This window comes from Bos indicus x Bos taurus, chromosome 3, assembly GCF_003369695.1.
Source record: "Bos indicus x Bos taurus breed Angus x Brahman F1 hybrid chromosome 3, Bos_hybrid_MaternalHap_v2.0, whole genome shotgun sequence".
Classification (NCBI taxonomy): domain Eukaryota; kingdom Metazoa; phylum Chordata; class Mammalia; order Artiodactyla; family Bovidae; genus Bos; species Bos indicus x Bos taurus.
The window spans coordinates 749705-767384 of record NC_040078.1 but is presented as its reverse complement, the minus strand read 5'-3'; the positions used below and the strand labels follow the sequence as shown (position 1 = coordinate 767384).

The 17680-nt window shown below is 40.4% G+C and overlaps 2 protein-coding genes across 11 annotated transcripts in view; one reads left to right on the top strand and one right to left on the bottom strand.

Annotated features, from left to right (window-relative positions):
* The window catches only part of MPC2 (mitochondrial pyruvate carrier 2), a 30664-nt gene extending 22988 nt beyond the window's left edge, over positions 1 to 7676 (bottom strand). The window contains exons 1-2 of one of the 3 annotated variants that reach the window (XM_027526442.1): positions 7617 to 7676; positions 6823 to 6987 (exon numbers count right to left, since the gene is read on the bottom strand). In XM_027526442.1, coding sequence (XP_027382243.1) covers positions 6823 to 6931 — 109 coding nt within the window. In that variant the 5' untranslated portion in view covers positions 6932 to 6987; positions 7617 to 7676. Of the gene's footprint in view, positions 1 to 6822; positions 7239 to 7314; positions 7446 to 7616 lie in introns of those variants that run through there. The other 2 variants (XM_027526452.1, XM_027526432.1) reach the window with 2 other exon arrangements.
* DCAF6 (DDB1 and CUL4 associated factor 6) overlaps positions 7575 to 17680 on the top strand; it is a 183571-nt gene continuing 173465 nt past the window's right edge. Inside the window, exon 1 of one of the 8 annotated variants that reach the window (XM_027526425.1) lies at positions 7575 to 7593. Coding sequence is in view for 6 of the 8 variants with exons in the window: in XM_027526419.1 (XP_027382220.1) it covers positions 7996 to 8092 (97 nt within the window). In the remaining 2 variants the exon portion in view is untranslated. Of the gene's footprint in view, positions 7594 to 7722; positions 8093 to 17680 lie in introns of those variants that run through there. The other 7 variants (XM_027526419.1, XM_027526387.1, XM_027526424.1 and 4 more) reach the window with 7 other exon arrangements.

Below are 17680 nucleotides of genomic sequence, written 5' to 3'. Positions count from 1 at the left end.
AATACCAAATTGTAAACTGTTACAGCTGGAGAGGACATTAAAGAAAATACAAACACTCTTATAGATGAAAAAGAAAAGGCACTTCTTCAAAGTTAATTTGTCTCATATTCAGATAGTTCCAGATAGAGTAAGAATCAGAATACAGGCTTCTTTGACCCCAGTCGTCTTTCTACTATGCCATACCATACTTTAAACATATTTTCATCTTTTACAGCCAAAATTAATATTATCTGTCTTAGAAATAATAAACTTTTATTTATGTGTAGTTGATTTATAATGTTGTGTTAATTTCAGGTGTACAGCAAAATGATTCAGTGATTTATATATATATATATGTAAACACTTTTTCAGATTGTTTTCCCTTATAGGTTATTACAAAATATTGAGTATAGTTCCCTGTGCTATACAGTTGGTTATCTATTTTATAAATAGTAACATGTATATAACAAACTATTTATAGCTTCTCCAAGGGCTTGCTTCTCCTTTAGTATATCTAATGAATCAAATTAGATGAGGCATAAACAATCTTAACTTCTTAAAATTAGTTTAAAATCAGTTACGTTAAGTGTCAAACTAACAATTACAGCAAGGATTGTATTACTTTTATGATCTCTTCTGAGAATACAAAATCTCTGTAGCCAGGGATTTTTATTTTATTCATTAAAATAACTCAAATGCTAAAACAGTATCCAATATACAGTAGGCCCTCAATAAATATTAAATAATTCAACTTTATTGGAGCTAACTAGTTTAAAGATATTCTATTTGACATCAATAACTCAAATATCTGAAGTCCTAACTTTCCCTTTTGGTTCTCATTCCTTAATTTTAAGCTAATAGAAGTTAATACTATAATAAATAATATGTGTATAGTTATATATTTACTGTATATTTAATCATAATATATACTAAACATTGCTAATAATAGTTCACTTAGTATGTTTTTATTTTAAAGATATTCTCTAGGTCTATAAGATAGAAAGGAAAAACTAATTCTCTGGTCTAGGAAAAATGCAAATATTCCTGTTGTGAACACCTTAACGTAACTTATCTCATCAGCCTTCACAGACAGAACATCATGCAATGTAGAGAATATTCTTAGCAGTAGTAAGCTAAACACAGCAACATATTTTGCAGAAATATTTTTCCAAAAGTTCTTTCACTTGAGCCAAAATATAACTCATTATAAGCAAAGCTATAGTAAGCAAAGATTGTATGGTTAAGATAGTTATTTTCTATGCTGACTTAATTGAAGGATAGTTTTTATTTATTTATATTATTTATTTATTTCTCATTTAATTTTTTCCCCAGTTTTATTGAGATATAACTTGTTTTTTTTGGCTGCACCTCACCACTTGTGGGATCTTAGTTCCCCAAGCAGGGACTGAACCTGGGCCATAGCAGTGAAAGTGCAGAGTCCTAACCAGGTAATTTCTAAGGTTTAACTCTTTAGAGCTGTGGTCTCCTAACTTTTTTTTTTTAATTTTTACATATTTATTTATTTATGGCTGCACTGGGTCTTCGTTGCATGCAGGCTTTCTCCAGCTGAGGTGAGCGGGGGCTACTCTCTAGTTGCGGAACACAGGCTCTAGAGCTCTAGAGTAGGTGTGGTGCATGGGTTTAGTTATCCCAAGGCATGTGGGATCTTCCTGGAGCAAGGACTGAACTTGTGTCCCTTGCATTGGCAGGTGGATTCTTAACCACTGGACCACCAGTGAGTTAGGAAAGTTAGTCCTTTCCTAACTTCTTTTGAACATACTGCCCCATCAGTTTAAACAATACGTGAGCATACACCCTTATATATACATGTTGACTCCATGGAATTCAGGTGTGTACGGATTTTCCTCAATTTATGATGGGGTTAAACCCCAATAAATCCACTGAAGGTTGAAAATATCATAAACTGAAAGTTTATTTAATACACCTAGCTTAGCCTAACCTACCCTTAAATTGGGCAAAATCATCTAACACAAAGCTTACTTATAGTAAATTGTTAATATATAATAAATAAAGCTTATTGAATATCTCATGCAACTTATTGAACACTGGGGCTTCCCAGGTGGCACAGTGGTAAAGAAACTACCTGCCAATGCAGGAGACACAGGAAATGCAGCTTCAGTGCTTGGGTAGGGAAGCTCTCCTGGAGGAGGAAATGGCAACAGACAGCCATGAACAGAAGCAGCCATGGGGCCACAAAGAGACATGACTGAGAGACAAAGAACGCAGCACACACGTACTGAAAGTGGAAAACGAATGGTTCTACAGGTGCAGAAGAGACGTATTGGTTGTTCACCCTGTGGTTGACTGGGAGTTGTGGTTTGTTGCTGCCACCTGTAAGAGCACTGTACCACATATCACTAGCCCAGGAAAAGATCAAAATTAGGATTCCTACTGAATTTATACTGCTTTTGAACCATCTTGTAGAGTTGAAAAATCTTAAGTTGAACCATCCTAAGAAAGGGACTGTCTGTTTACACATCCACATATATGTATATGTGCACTAATATATTTTATATTATAAAATATACACAAAATGGAAACTTTAAAAAGATAAAGTAAGTACTAATAGAAATTCTACTGTTTTCTTCCTATATTCCAAAGTTTGTGCATCCTTTGGGACAATTCACCCCATTCTGCAGCTCATAAATACAAATGAAAGACACTCTTCCACTAATAATTTTTTTTTTTCCCAAACTAAGCTTGCCTTTGACTGTGTGGATCACAATAAACTGTGGAAAATTCTGAAAGAGACGGGAATACCAGACCACCTGACCTGCCTTGTGAGAAACCTATATGCAGGTCAGGAAGCAACAGTTAGAACTGGATATGGAACAACAGACTGGTTCCAAACAGGAAAAGGAGTATGTCAAGGCTGTTTATTGTCACCCTGCTTATTTAACTTATATGCAGAGTACATCATGAGAAACGCTGGGCTGGAAGTAGCAGAAGCTGGAATCAAGATTGCCGAGAGAAATATCAATAACCTCAGATATGCAGATGCTGCTACTGCTGCTGCTGCTAAGTCACTTCAGTTGTGTCCGACTCTGTGCGTCCCCATAGACGGCAGCCCACCAGGCTCTGCCATCCCTGGGATTCTCCAGGCAAGAACACCTGAGTGGGTTGCCATTTCCTTCTCCAATGCATGAAAGTGAAAAGTGAGAATGAAGTTGCTCAGTTGGGTCTGACTCTTAGTGACCCCATGGACTGTAGCCCACCAGGCTCCTCCATCCATGGGATTTTCCAGGCAAGAGTTACTGGAGTGGGTTGCCATTGCCTTCTCCAATATGTAGATGACATCACCCTTATGGCAGAAAGTGAAGAGGAACTAAAGAGCCTCTTGATGACAGTGAAAGACGAGAGTGAAAAAGCTGGCTTAAAGCTCAACATTCAGAAAACGAAGATCATGGCATCTGCTCCCATTACTTCATGGGAAGTAGATGGGGAAACAGTGGAAACAATGTCAGATTTTATTTTTTTGGGCTCCAAAATCACCGCAGATGGTGACTGCAGCCGTGAAATTAAAAGACGCTTACTCCTTGGAAGGAAAGTTATGACCAACCTAGATAGCATATTCAAAAGCAGAGACATCACTTTGGCAACAAAGGTCCGTCTAGTCAAGGCTATGGTTTTTCCAGTGGTCATGTATGGATGTGAGAGTTGGACTGTGAAGAAAGCTGAGCACCGAAGAATTGATGCTTTTGAACTGTGGTGTTGGAGAAGACTCTTGAGAGTCCCTTGCACTGCAAGGAGATCCAACCAGTCCATTCTGAAGGATATCAGCCCTGGGATTTCTTTGGAAGGAATGATGCTAAAGCTGAAACTCCAGTACTTTGGCCACCTCATGCGAAGAGTTGACTCATTGGAGAAGACTCTGATGCTGGGAGGGATTGGGGGCAGGAGGAGAAGGGGACGACAGAGGATGAGATGGCTGGATGGCATCACCAACTCGATAGACATGAGTTTAGTAAACTCTGGGAGTTGGTGATGGACAGGGAGGCCTGGCGTGCTGCAATTCATGGGGTCGCCAAGAGTCGGACATGACTGAGCGACTGAACTGAAGCATTTAAGTAAACATTGGGCAGCATGATTTCACAGTAAACACTGGACAGCATACTTTCAGGTCTGGAGACAGCGGGGGCACTGAGAACTGAACTTGCCAGGACACACATTTGGATAGAACTCTATTTTTACTCCAAAGAAGCAGATCACTGTGTGTCATAGACAATATGTAGATAAACGAATGATGAAGACCACAGGTCTAACTATATATATATAGAATACAATATGCTAAGTCTAATAAATATTTATATAAAGACATATTCTTGTGACTTGTCTAGACATATTTGTCAATGATACGATTAAGTCTCAAAAATTTAGAATCCAGCCTTGTATATTACTGTGAAAGTCTCCAATATGTGAATCCAGTCTAATGATGATTAGATATATCATCTAATATAATGATTCAAAAACACACTATTATGTAAAATAGTACACAAAAACCTTGAATATTCCCTGTTAAGTCTTAGAACAATAGTTTCCTCAGATTTTATTCAATACTTGTGACAATCAGTAAGTTATATCTTTCATGTTTCTTCATTTCTGCATTGGTGTGCCTACAAGTTTTTAATCACAAACAATTTTGCAGTGATGGGTATTCTTACTCTGTATATTAGTAAATAAGAGAGAACTAACACTAACATTTGTTGAAAGTCTATGTGCAAACACAGCTACATTTTACAGACAATATATCACTTAACTTTCACAACAATCCTTAAATGGTAATTCAGTTCAGTTCAGTCTTGTCCGACTCTTTGTGACCCCATGGACTGCAGCACGTGAGGCTTCCCTATCGCCAACTACTGAAGCTTGCTCAAATTCATGTCCATTATTTTGGAGATAATTATTATTCCCATTTTATATATTAGAACTAAAAGGTCAGGGGATTTAAGATCAAGGTCACTCAGCCAAGTTTCAAATCCAGGTCAATCTGGCTTCAAAGCCTATGCTCCTTCCATCACACTGAAAAAAGGGTTACAGTAACTGAACTAGTCTAAGAGTATATAGATAAAATACATGATCTACAAACCAATCTTAAATGAAAGATAATTTCCTTTCATTCTAAAGTTGAATAAACTATTAAATAATAACTAATAAACTAATAAACAATGACTATAAGTGGTTAAAGCCAAGACCTTGGAAAAGATCACTATAAAGCTACCCTCCAATTCTGTTTTAAAGTAGTTTAAAATTGTTCCTCCTCTAGCCTGTCTTTATCCCACAGACCAAATACAAAGCTTAAGAGGGTCAGCATTGACCACAAGAATTCAGTTGAGACTAAAGCCCAGGGACTTCCCTGGTGGCCCAGTGGTTAAAACTCCGAGCTTCCAACGCGGGAGTTTGAGTTCAATTCCTGCTTGGGGAACTAAGATTCCCCACATGCCATACAGTTGGCCAAAATCATGCCACACAGTTGGCCAAAATCATGCAACACAGTGCGGCTGAGGAAAAAAAAAAAGCCTAGATAATTACAGAAGCATTGCTCAACTCTTCCTCCTGAAAATCTCTGCCACAAAAGAGGACAATTTCCAAAAACTGTGTCTTAAAGAACCAAAAAGCAAATAAACTAATATTCTTCATTAATAAAAATCTCTCCTTAAAGGTCAATTTTATAAAGGGTAAACTACTGCAATAAATAATATTATACTAAAGCATAATTCCGTGACACAGATCAATCCTTTATCAAATTTGGAAATCGGATTTAGTAATCTTAGATTCCCAAGAGCTGCTTCATAGTCAGATATGTGGGGAGATATACAAGTGTACTAATGACACCAACCGCAGAGATAGATTTAACTATGTAGAGAAAAGGGCCACAGAGGGGTTGCACTTCAGTCTTTCCATTTATAACACACTTTCTCCTTTGCTAAGTCTTAGGCTTGAAAGTGACTTCAGAATGTATCTGGTTTGAGTTCCCAGCCAAGTAAGTACTATTACTAATGTTTATATAACAGGTAACAGGATTTTAGACCTTAAATAAAGAGCTGGAGGCACTGGGAGCTTCCAGTTTCTTACAGTATTATTTTTTCAACTACTAGAACACTGTTTTCCAATAGGTTAAAGAGAGAGCTAATATTTATTGAGCATTTATGAAGAATCAGACACATATGTTATCTTTAACTCTCACATGGACCACATTTTACGGAAACTAAGATCTAGGATTTTACCCAAGGTCACATCTACAATTAGGAGCAGAGCAGAATTTAAACCCAGGTCTGTCCACACAAAAAGGTTCAGGAAGTAATTTAGGATAGACTAAAACAAACTAGGCCTATAGGGCAAGGAATGACACTGACTCAGAAACTGGCTAACTTCTGCAGGCCTGTCAGCTGGAGCTGAAGGAAATATGACCTTTACTCCTAACACTCTGGGGCGGTAAGACGGCTCTTCTGCGCGTGGGTCAATACATCACTACTCATGGAAGGAAAGGGGAGAGAATGAGGTTTCCCGGTGGCCCAGACCTTTTCCTGGCCGCAGAGATGGAGAAGGGTCAAACCAAGAGGCCTGGTCCGGATCTGAGTGGTGCCTAAGAGAAGCAGTGCAACAAAGGTCGCAAAGGGCGCAGACTTGAAAATCACGAGTTTTAGACGTGTTGGAAAAGAAAATGTGAAAAGCAAGCAGCATGGGAAAGTACACAGATTCACTTGAGGAACAGGGGTTGGGGTTGTGGGTGAATTGTCCACTGGCAGAGTTGTCAGTGGATCGGTAAAGGGAGGAAAGGGACAGGAAGGGAGGTCTCGGTGGGACCCACTCTGGGTTCATTACCTGCCGGGTGGTTATACAACGGCCTCAATTTCTCAGGCAGCAGGAGCTCCACTTTATCAAGGACCCGGTGGTAGGTGGCCCGCAGGCCCCGGACGCCGGCGGCTGACATTTCTGCGGACGAGTGATCGTGGGCAGCCGGGTGGTAGAGTGTCCGCGTGCTCGTCCCTGGCAGGCAATGTAGGGCAGCTCGTCACTTTCCCCTGTATCAACGTCTCGCGCCCTCTCTCCGTGGGTGCCTGCCCTTCCCGCTGCCGAGCCTGACCCCCCAGCAAACCACCCTTTGGCCGGCGCCCACAGAAGGTTGTGGGGGCGGAGACTCTGCGACGGCCCGCCCCGAGCCCGCCTACTGGCTTCTCTCCGCCGAGATCCGGGAGGAGTGGCTAAAACAGGTGGTTAAAGGAAGGCCTCACCGAGTCCACCCAGAGGCCTACCGGCAGCGCGCTTGCGCAGGCAGAGCTGCCCGCACCGATTGGCCCGTCCCCCAAAGCAAACCTCCAATTTCTTCTTCCTGCTCTGGAAGCCATGTTGGAGAAGGGAAAGTGAAGCTCGGTCGGCGGATACCCTTTCACTTTGGTTAAGGAGGCCCCTAGACAAGATGGACTATTCGGGCCTTCTGTGTCCCGACTAAAGATGACGCCGCACAACTCTCTTGCTTCCTTTGGATTGAGACTCGTGAGCCCGAGACTTACGACTTCAGCAACTTCTCGATTCCTCATTTATCCACAGAGTATTAAGCATTTAACTAGAATGGCTTGAACCCATTTTTCTAGGGTAAGGGCGGCCATGGCACACACCTGCCTCAATGCCCAGTGGTCGTCATCTCGCGAGAAAGGCTTGGAAGGGCGGGTGTACAGAACGAGGAGAGGGAGGAGTCGAGGCCGCCTCCGCCTCCTCCTTTAGGAGGGGGTGCCGAGGGAGGGGACTGTTGCTGATCTTTGGTTGTTCTGGGTAGTCTGAGAAGGAGAGTATGAAGCGAGCTCCAGCCCGGGTACGGCCGGACTTCTCAGGCGAAGGCGCTGCTGCCGCCACCGCCGCTGCCATCTAACTCGCTGCGCTTGAGAGCCCCGGCTCGTGGATGGTGCCGGTGCGGCTCGGGTGTTGATCCGCGTGTCTCTTCCCCTCCTCCCCTCCCCCACGCGGTGGTCTCCCCTCCTCCCCCAGCCTGGGAGAGCCATGTCTCGGGGTGGCTCCTGCCCACACCTGTTGTGGGACGTGAGGAAAAGGTCCCTCGGGCTGGAGGACCCGTCCCGGCTGCGGAGCCGCTACCTCGGTGAGCAGGGGCCCCGGGGCAGGGGCGCGGAGGTCGCCGCCCAGAGGTGGGGGAGGGGGCCGCGTCGCGGGGGCTGTTGGAGACGGGACAGCTTCTGGGCGGGGGCGTCCCGGAGACGCTGAGGTGCCGAGTGGCCCTCAGCCGACGGACCCCCCGCCCTTGTTGTCCTCCCATGGCTAAGTCACTCTTTCATGCTGCCAGCCGCCGCCCTGCTCGGGTTTTCCTCCGGGGGCCGGACCTGGGGCGGACAGTATTGGCCGGGAAAAGGTGTTGGCATCGTTTCAGGAGTGGGACTTGGGGGAAGACTTGTCGAACCTCCCGGAGCTGCCGCGTTTAGAGCAAAAGTTGGCGCTTTTGCTCTTCCGCGCTCTCCCGGCTCAGCCGAAGGACCTAAGTTTGTGTTGACCGCCCCTCCTCTGAAGTCTCGGTTGGGCTTAGGTGTCGGCGGCGACGCGTTGACCACCCTCGGGGACTCCACGCTCCAAAGAGACTGGGGGTAAACTGTTCTGAGGCTCCGAGCCAACCTAAAAGTGATAGCTGAGCTGTCCCCACCCCCGCGCGCGTTCCCAGTTGGACTCTGCTGTTCAGTCGTTTAGATTGCTTTAAGGAGGTGTAGGGTTTCGCGTTCCCATTCCCACACCGGTGAAACACTTGGCATTTACTGTTTCTTAGTTAAGCTTTCTAAAAACAACCTTCGATACTTGAGGGAACGGTAGTCCAGTGTTTTTTTTTTTTTTTTCCCGTTTTGTATAAGTGGATTTGTGAGGATTCTGGGTCACGCCTGAACTAAAAGTGGATGGATTTAGTAAGAGTCTTTTTTCTTCTTTCCTCTGCAGTCTTATCATTACTCTTTATTCTTTCTTTTTTTATTTTTAATTTGAAGGCAAGACAACATCATTAAAATTTTTTTCTTACCAATTTTGTCACTTTTAGGTATTTGTTGATGTCATTTAAATGCTTTAAATGTCATTTAAATAATTTTAAGTCAAATGGTTTTGACTTAAAATCAATGAAAGAAATTGAAATCTCATTACACCTGATAGTTCTGGTTTGTGATTATTTGAGAGAAGTTAACAGGTATTTTTTTCTTTCCTCCTGCTTTTTAGTGTCTCAAGTGACATGAGTACATTCTCCTTGTAAAAATGAAGCACAGATTCTTATGATTCCTCCCATTCGTTTCACACACACACCCTTAGAGAGGTAACATGTTCTGTTCCCTGAATATTCTTCTAGACCTTTTCCTTTGAATTCTCACAAGCACATGTGTACGTGTAGAAATGCTGTAGGAGTGTGTATGTGTGTGACCTGCATGTATGATGTCATATTGTAAATATTATTTTGCACCTTTTATGTTACATCTTGGAGACCTTTGCATGGTCGTAGAAGTAAATCTATCTGTACAGTCTTTTAAACTGTTGCATAGTATTTAACAGTATGAAGTTGTCAAGGTTGACTCAGCCTTCTTTTTTTTCTGTACGTTTGCCGTTATTAACAGTGAACATCCTTGTATCAGTACGTGGTTTTTGTGCATTTGTTCTAGGATAAGTACCTGGAGTGGTGATTAATCTTTTTAAAATTTAATATGAATAGAGAGTGCTTGTTTAAACCATTAACCTAAAAGATGTGGAGTATTTCTTTTAATATTTACTTGCTGAGAAATAACTTAATTTTAGTTTAATAAAAAGAATACATGTTCTACATGAATGAATTTATATGCGGTCCTTTATTTCAAGTAGTTGGAGCATTGAATGAGTAGTAATTATATTTAGTTTTATTATTAATGTTTTCTGCTGTCTCAGTTCAATTTTATCTATGGTAGAGTCAATTAAAATATAGTAAGATCATAAATTTTCTTTTTCCCTTCCTCTTGTAGCTCCATAATGGAAGTGAAGTTTGTCTTGGGTGGAGGGGAATTGAAGAATGTGACTTCACTGCCTTTAGTAAAAAGTCTAAACTACAGATTTTCAAACATGTATATGCATACAATGAATTCCATATCTTACATAATATTTTAAATGTGCTAGTAATATATACTTCATAATTATCGCATTCTTGAAACAGCTTCCTTTAAAAGTGGATTTTTTTTAAGTATTCAGAAATAGTTTGAAAAGTAATTTCTTGGCCTTAGGAGACTTTCTTTATACTTTTAGTTTATCTGGCTCATCCACACTCCAGTACTAATCTTGGCTTAGCATTCAGGAAACAGCAAAGTGACATTAGCACTGTCTGAGTTAATGAGATTTTCTAAAAATAATTTTTAATTTTTAAAAAATTATTTATTTGGCGCACAGGGCCTTAGTTGTGGCATGTGGGATCTTCTGTCTTGGTTGCAGTATGACAAATCCTTAGCTGTGGCCTGCAAGTTCTTAGTTGCTGCACATGGGATCTAGTTCTCTGACTGGTCAGTGATTGTACCTGGTCCACCTGCATTGGGAGCTGGAGTCTTAGCCACTGGACCACCAGGAAAGTCCCCCAGAAATAATATTTTGAAGTACTCATAAAATCTTTTAAAAAAGCCCCCTTTTAAAAAGGGTTTTAAAAAGTAAGTGGATTATTTTCTTTTTGGAGATTTCAGTATTTAAACATTTTGATTGTTTATAATATCATAGTTTAAATATTTCTCTAATTATCCATTATATGTATTTTTAATAATGAATTACTTCTAAATAACAGTAAAATGGGATAGAAGCTACTGGCATTTTTTTTGTAACATATGCATTTCAAATTAATCATAGCATGTATCTTTTGAATAGTAGTATTGAAACATTACAGGTGATTTTATTTAAATTTGGTTAATTATCTTTTTTCCTCCTATCAAAGAAAATTATTTCAATAGAAATTTATGTTTCAAAATTTGGGAAGCTGGAACACACCATGTGTGTTCACATGGTCAGGTTCTAAGTCTGGTGGGGGCCTGCTTCCTGGTTCATAACCATCTTTTCACTGTAACCTCACAAGGCAGAAGAGGTGAGCTAATTCTCTGGGGTCTTTTTTTATAAGGGCCCTAATCCAAGTCTTGGAGAAGGAAATGGCAACCCACTCCAGAATTCTTGCCTGGAAAATCCCATGGACAGAGGAGCCTGTTGGGTTACAGTCCATGGGGTTGCAAAGAGTCTGACACGACTGAGCATGCACACACCCAAGCCTAATCACCTCCCCAAAATTCCTGTCTCCTAATACTAATACCCGGAGAAGGCAATGGCACCCCACTCCAGTACTCTTGCCTGGAAAATCCCATGGACGGAGGGGCCTGGTGGGCTGCAGTCCATGGGTTCGCTAGGAGTCGGACACGACTGAGCGACTTCACTTTATTTTTTCACTTTCATGCATTGGAGAAGGAAATGTCAACCCACTCCAGTGTTCTTGCCTGGAGAATCCCAGGGTCGGGGGAGCCTGGTGGGCTGCCGTCTATGGGGTAGCACAGAGTCGGACACGACTGAAGCGACTTAGCGGCAGCAGCAGCAGCAATACTAATACCTTGGGGGTTAGAATTTCAGCAGAGAAATTTGTCCCGAGGAGGGGGTTGGGGAAATAGGAACCACTAAGCCAGTGACAACTTTATAGTGAAGATTGAAATATCTTTTGTAAGGGGATTAGAATGTCTCTGTCCTTTGAATATCATTCGAGTTATTATGTACTTGAAGTGGTTAATTTTGCATTTAGATTAGTCTTGTAGTGTATCTTGAGTACATCTATATTCAGACTTACAAAGTTCTTGAGAAAGTGTTGCAAAGTTACAATATATTTTATAAGGGTCAGAAAATTTTGAGTTTTGCTCCTTTGTTAGCTACTGGGAAAAGTAAGTGAAATATTTGTATTTTGTTTCCTTAGTCTTAAAAATAAATCTCAATGAAAGCTGAAAAATGTCTGATTTTAATAGTGAATGACAGATATGACAAATATATGTTACAGAATATACTGATAATTCCTGAAGATTCGGCCACCAAATGCGTATTATTAATCATAGCAATAGCAGACCATTGAATAGCTCTGTTGTAGATTTCATTCCTACCTGGTATAGAATTAAAGTGTTTAAAAGGGATAGGAACTTCTGATAGCATGGAATTTATATTACAGGTATGTTTTATGTCTGTTTTTCAAATGTTTTGACCACTATCCACAGTAATAATACATTTACATGGCAATTTGTGATACACATATAACTACAAAGATTTCCCAAATGACATTTAGCCTTATCAGGTATGGTGCCAGAGCAGGAAATGGCAGCCCACTCCAGTGTTCCTGCCTGGAGAGTCCTGTGGACAGAGGAGCCTGGTGGGCTGCTGTCCATGGGGTCGCATAGAGTCGGATACGACTGAAGCGACTTTGTATGCATGCATGCATTGAAGAAGGAAATGGCAACCCACTCCAGTATTCTTGCCTGGAGAATCCCAGGGATGGAGGAGTCTGGTGGGCTGCCGTCTATGGGGTTGTACAGATTCCGACACGACTGAAGTGACTTAGCAGCTGCAGCAGCAGCAGCAGGTATGGTGCATTCTGCTTTCATATCATGTTAAAAAATGTTGGTGTTTACCCAGTAGAATATCCACTAATGAGTATTGGCTTGAGGTTTGCAAAACTACTAGGTGGTGTGTATTTTTTATAATTGTAACTGAATGTTAGGGTGACTGATTAAGGGTGGCAGATTAAAAAAAATTTTTTTTTGAATACTGCTGATAACTAGTGATCTGATCTGATGATAACTAGTGAAGATATAGATAATAAAACCTTAAATTTATACTTTGGCAAAGAATAAGTAGGGTAGGACACTTAAATCCTTGGCTTCCCCCCGCTCCTTTTTTTTTCCCCCCTATGTCCTGAGGCCTGTGGGGTCTTAGTTCCCCAACCAGGGATTGAACCCAGAGCCTTGGCAGTCAAAGCCCAGAGTTTCAACCACTTGACTGCCGGAGAATTCCTAAATCCTTGTTTCTTGAGTAATACTTACCGTGGGATTTCTGAGTTGTGTGGTAAGTGTGTTTAACTCTGTAATAAACTTTTTCAGAGTAATCATACCATATGGCGTTCACATCAGTAATGTTTGAGAGTTCTAGTTGTTCCTTCTCATCAACACTTGGCATTATGTCTTCTTAATTTTAGCTTTTTAAATAGATATGTAGGTATTGTTTTAATTTGCATTTTATTTAATCCTCATGATTAATGATTTTTAGTATATTTTCATGGCTTATTTGCCATCCATATACTTTGGTTAAATATTCAGATTTACCTTCTTAATATTTTAATACTTTATATAGCCTTTGATACAAATCCTTAACCAGATAATGTATTTTGCAGATATTTTCTCCCTGTTGTGTCTTTTTTTTTCTTGACAGCATCTTTTATAGTTCATGCTTTTTTGTGTACCTAAGTAAAGATTAATCTTTATCTTTAATCTTTACCTAATCCAAGGTGACAGAGATATACTATGCTTTTTTTCTAGAGGTTTTCTATTTTTGACTCTTACATTGTGGTGGGTTCTCTTGTTACTGAGCACAGGCTCTTGGCATGTGAGCTCAGTAGTTTTGGCTCCCTGGCTCTAGAGCACAAGCTCAATAATGGTGGAGCACAGGCTTAGCTGCTTCATGGCATGTGGGATCTTCCTGGATCAGCGACTGAACCCATGTCTCCTGCATTGGCATGTGGATTCTTTACCACTGAGCCATGAGCCGGGATTTTATGTAGATGATTATGTCATTGTGTATTGAGATTTCTTCCTGGGAATTCCCTGGCAGTACAGTGGTTAGAACTCCATGCTCTCACTGCTGAGGGCTTGGGTTCAATCCAAGGTTAGGGAACTGAGCTCCCACAACCTTGTGGTGTGGCCAAAAAAAAAAAGATTTCCTCTTTTTCACCTCTGTTATTTTTTTCTTCCTTTTATAGTTGTACTTAGGACTCCAGTAGAATCTTGAAGTAGTAAGAGTGGAGATCATTGCTTTATTCCTTGTCCTAGTAAGAATTCAGTCTTTAACTGTTAAATATGTTGTTGACTGTAGGTGTTTGTAGGTATCTATTGAAGAAATCCCTTTCTGCTCTTAAATTGCTGAGAGTGTTTATCATGACTAGCTGTTGAATTTTGTCAAGATTTATTCTAATGAGTTGATTATATGATTTCTTTTTCATTGATTGTATTAATACATTAACAGTGATTGGTTTTTGAGTGTTGAAGCAACATTCAATTTGTGGGCTATGGCTATACATCTTTATGTATTGCTGGTTTCACTTTTGGTAAAAATCGGCTGTTTTTGTTCATTAAGGCTATTAGCCTACAGTTTTCTTGTTGTATTTTTGCCTGCTTTCGGTGTCCAGATAATGGTGGCCTTGTAATGAGTTGGTTGTGTTCTTTTTTTCTGAAGAGTTTGTGTAGACTTGAAATTACTTCATCATTGAAGCCATCTGAGCTTGGAGTTTTCTTTGTGGGAAGGTTTTGTTTTGTTTGGTACTTCTAATTTTGAGATAACTGTAGACGCATATGCAGTTGTTAGAAATAGTACAAAGAGATCCCATATACCCTTCAATCAGTTCCCCAATGGTAATATCTTGTATGGGAGGCCTGGCGTGCCGCGATTCACGGGGTCGCAGAGAGTCGGACATGACTGAGCGACTGAACTGAACTGAACTGAATATCTTGTACAACTATTGATATATTAATGTATCACAATCTTGAAATTGATATAGATTGAGAAATCTTATTCCCATTTCCCCAGTTTTATGTGTGCGTTTGTGTATTTTGTACCATGCAATTTTAACATTGGTTTTAATTAATTTTAATAAATTGTCAATTAATATTAATAGATTAAAGTGGTTACCAGCATGTATAAGACATGGAACAGTTCTATCATAATAATTCTTTGTGATACCATTTTTAATCACAGCTACATCCTTTTCTCCTGACTGCTAACCCCTGGTAACTACTAATCTCTGTTTCTATAGTTTTGTCATTTCAAGAATGTTATATAAATAACATGTTGTTATGTAATATTATAAATTGGGGACTTCCCCGGTGGCTCAGTGGTAAAGAACCTGTCTGTCAATATAGGAGACATAGGTTCAATCCCTGGGTTTGGGAAGATCCTGTGGAGAAGGAAATGGTGACCCACTCCAGTATTCTTACCTAGGAAAGCTCATGGACAGAGGAGCCTGGAGGGCTACAGTTCATGGGGTTGCCTAGAATCAGACCTGACTTGGGGACTAAACAGTAACAAATGCTGTAAATAACAGCATGTAAACTTTTGAGATTGAGTTTTCACTCTGCACATAATTCCATTAAGATCCATCCAGGTTGTGTGTGTCAATAGTTTATTTCTTTCTATTGTCGATTATTATTTTGTGATATGGGTATATGACTATCTAATCATTCATTTGTTGACTGATGTTTGTATATGTTTCTAGGTTTTGACTATTAGAGAACTGTTAAGAATATCCATATACGAGTTTCTGTATGAATATAAATTTTCATTTCTGGGATAAATGTCCAAGAATTGTAGTTATTGCACTATATGATAAGCACATTGTTTACTTTTGTAAGAATTGCCATATTTTTTTCCAGTATGGCTGAACCATTTTATGTTCCTATCACCCACATATGAGTAATCTATTTTTTCTGCATCATCACCAGCATTTGGTGTTGCTGTTTTTTTTTATTTAGTAATTCTCATAAGTATGTAGTAATAAATCGTGGTTTAAAGTCATAATTTCCCTAAAGGCTGAGTTGAACATCTCTTCATATGCTTTTCCTTTTTTATGATCTTTATATTTTTTTCTAGTTTTTAAAAATTGAAGTTTTAGGGCAAATGTAATTGTTGTTTCGGTCCAAAGTCTCAGCACATCTTTATTAATCAAAATAGGAACCATTACAATCAACACATTTTTGCCGATGAGAAATAAGTTTGCTTAATCCTGTAGCATAAAAATCTGATTCTTGGAAAGCATTTTCTGCATCCTGTTGGTTGTGGAAGCATTTTCCCTGCAGAAAGTTGGGATGCTTGAAGAAGTGCTAATTGGTTGGCAAGAGGGCAGGTGAAAATGGCATATGAGGCAAAACTTGGAAGCCCAATTCATTAACTTTTAAAGCATTGGTTGTGCGAGGTTTGGTTGGATGTTGGAGTAGAGAAGAATTGGGTCCTTTCTGTTAACCAATGTTGGCTGTAGGCGGTGCAGTTTTTGGTGCGTCTCATCTATCTGCCGCTGAGTATCCTTCTCAAATGTAATGGTTTCGTCAGGATTCAGAAATCTGTAGTTGATCAGACTGGCAGCAGACCACCAAACAGTGACCCTGGCCTATTTTGGGTACAAGTTTGGGTTTTGGAAGTGCTTTGGAGCTTTTTGGTCCAACCACTGAGCTGCAATCCAACCATCTCTGGTTGTCGGATAAAATCCACTTTTTACCTCATGTCACAGTCTGATCGAGAAATGGTTCATTGTTGTATAGAATAAGAGAAGATGACACTTCAAAATGATGAACTTTGGATTTGTGGTCAGCTCATGAGGCACCCACTTGTGGAGTTTTTTCACCTTTCCAATTTGCTTCAAATGGAAATGGTTCACCACTTAGAAGGATTGGCATTGAGTTCTTCAGCCATTTCTTGTGAAGTTGTAAGAGGATCAGCTCTGATAATCCACTCAGTTGGTCGTTGTCAGCTTCCAGTGGCCATCCACTGTGCTGCTCATACTCAAGGCTGTCATCTCCTTTGCAAGATTTCTTGAACCACCACTGCACTGCAGTGCACGTATATTTTTGTTAGCAGTTCCTGGGCGAAGTGCACTGTTGACGTTGTGAGTTGTTTCCACTGCTTTATGACCCATTTTGAACTTGAGTAGAAAAATCACTCAAATTTGCTTTTTGTCTAATGTCATTTGTTTATAGTCTAAAATAAATATAAAATAAACAGCAAGTAATGCCATTAGCAAAACAACATAAAGCGAGAAATATGCATTAAGTAATGTGTAACATAATCACATTTACTTAAGAATGTATTTCGATATCAAACAGCAAACTTCCATGATTCAAACCTCGATTACTTTTGCACCAACCTAATATTTTAAATTGAAGTATGATAAAACAAGGCCCACTGGAGAGGGGAATGGCAGAACACTTCAGTATTCTTGCCTTAAGAACCCCTTGAACAGTATGAAAAGGCAAAAAGGTATGACACTGGAAGATGAGACCCCCAGGTTTGTAAAGGTGTTAGTCGCTCAGTCATGTCTGACTTTTTGCAATCCTGTGGACTATAGCCTGCCAGGCTCCTCTGTCCATGAGATTCTCCAGGCAAGAATGGTGGAGTGAGTTGCCATTCCCTTCTCCAGGGGTCTTCCGGATCCACGGATTGGACCCAGGTCTCCCGCATTGTAGGCAGGTTGTTTACTGGCTAAGCCAAGAGGGAAGCCCTGGTAGGTGTCCAATATATTACTGAGGCTGGGCCAAAATGGAAATGTATGCTCAGTTGTGGATGTGTCTGGTGGTGAAAGTAGTCTGATGCTGTAAAGAACAATATTGCATAGAACCTGGAATGTTGGGTCCATGAATCAAGATAACTTGGATGTGGTCATACAGGAGATGGGAAGAGTAAACATTTTAGGAATCAGTGACTAAAA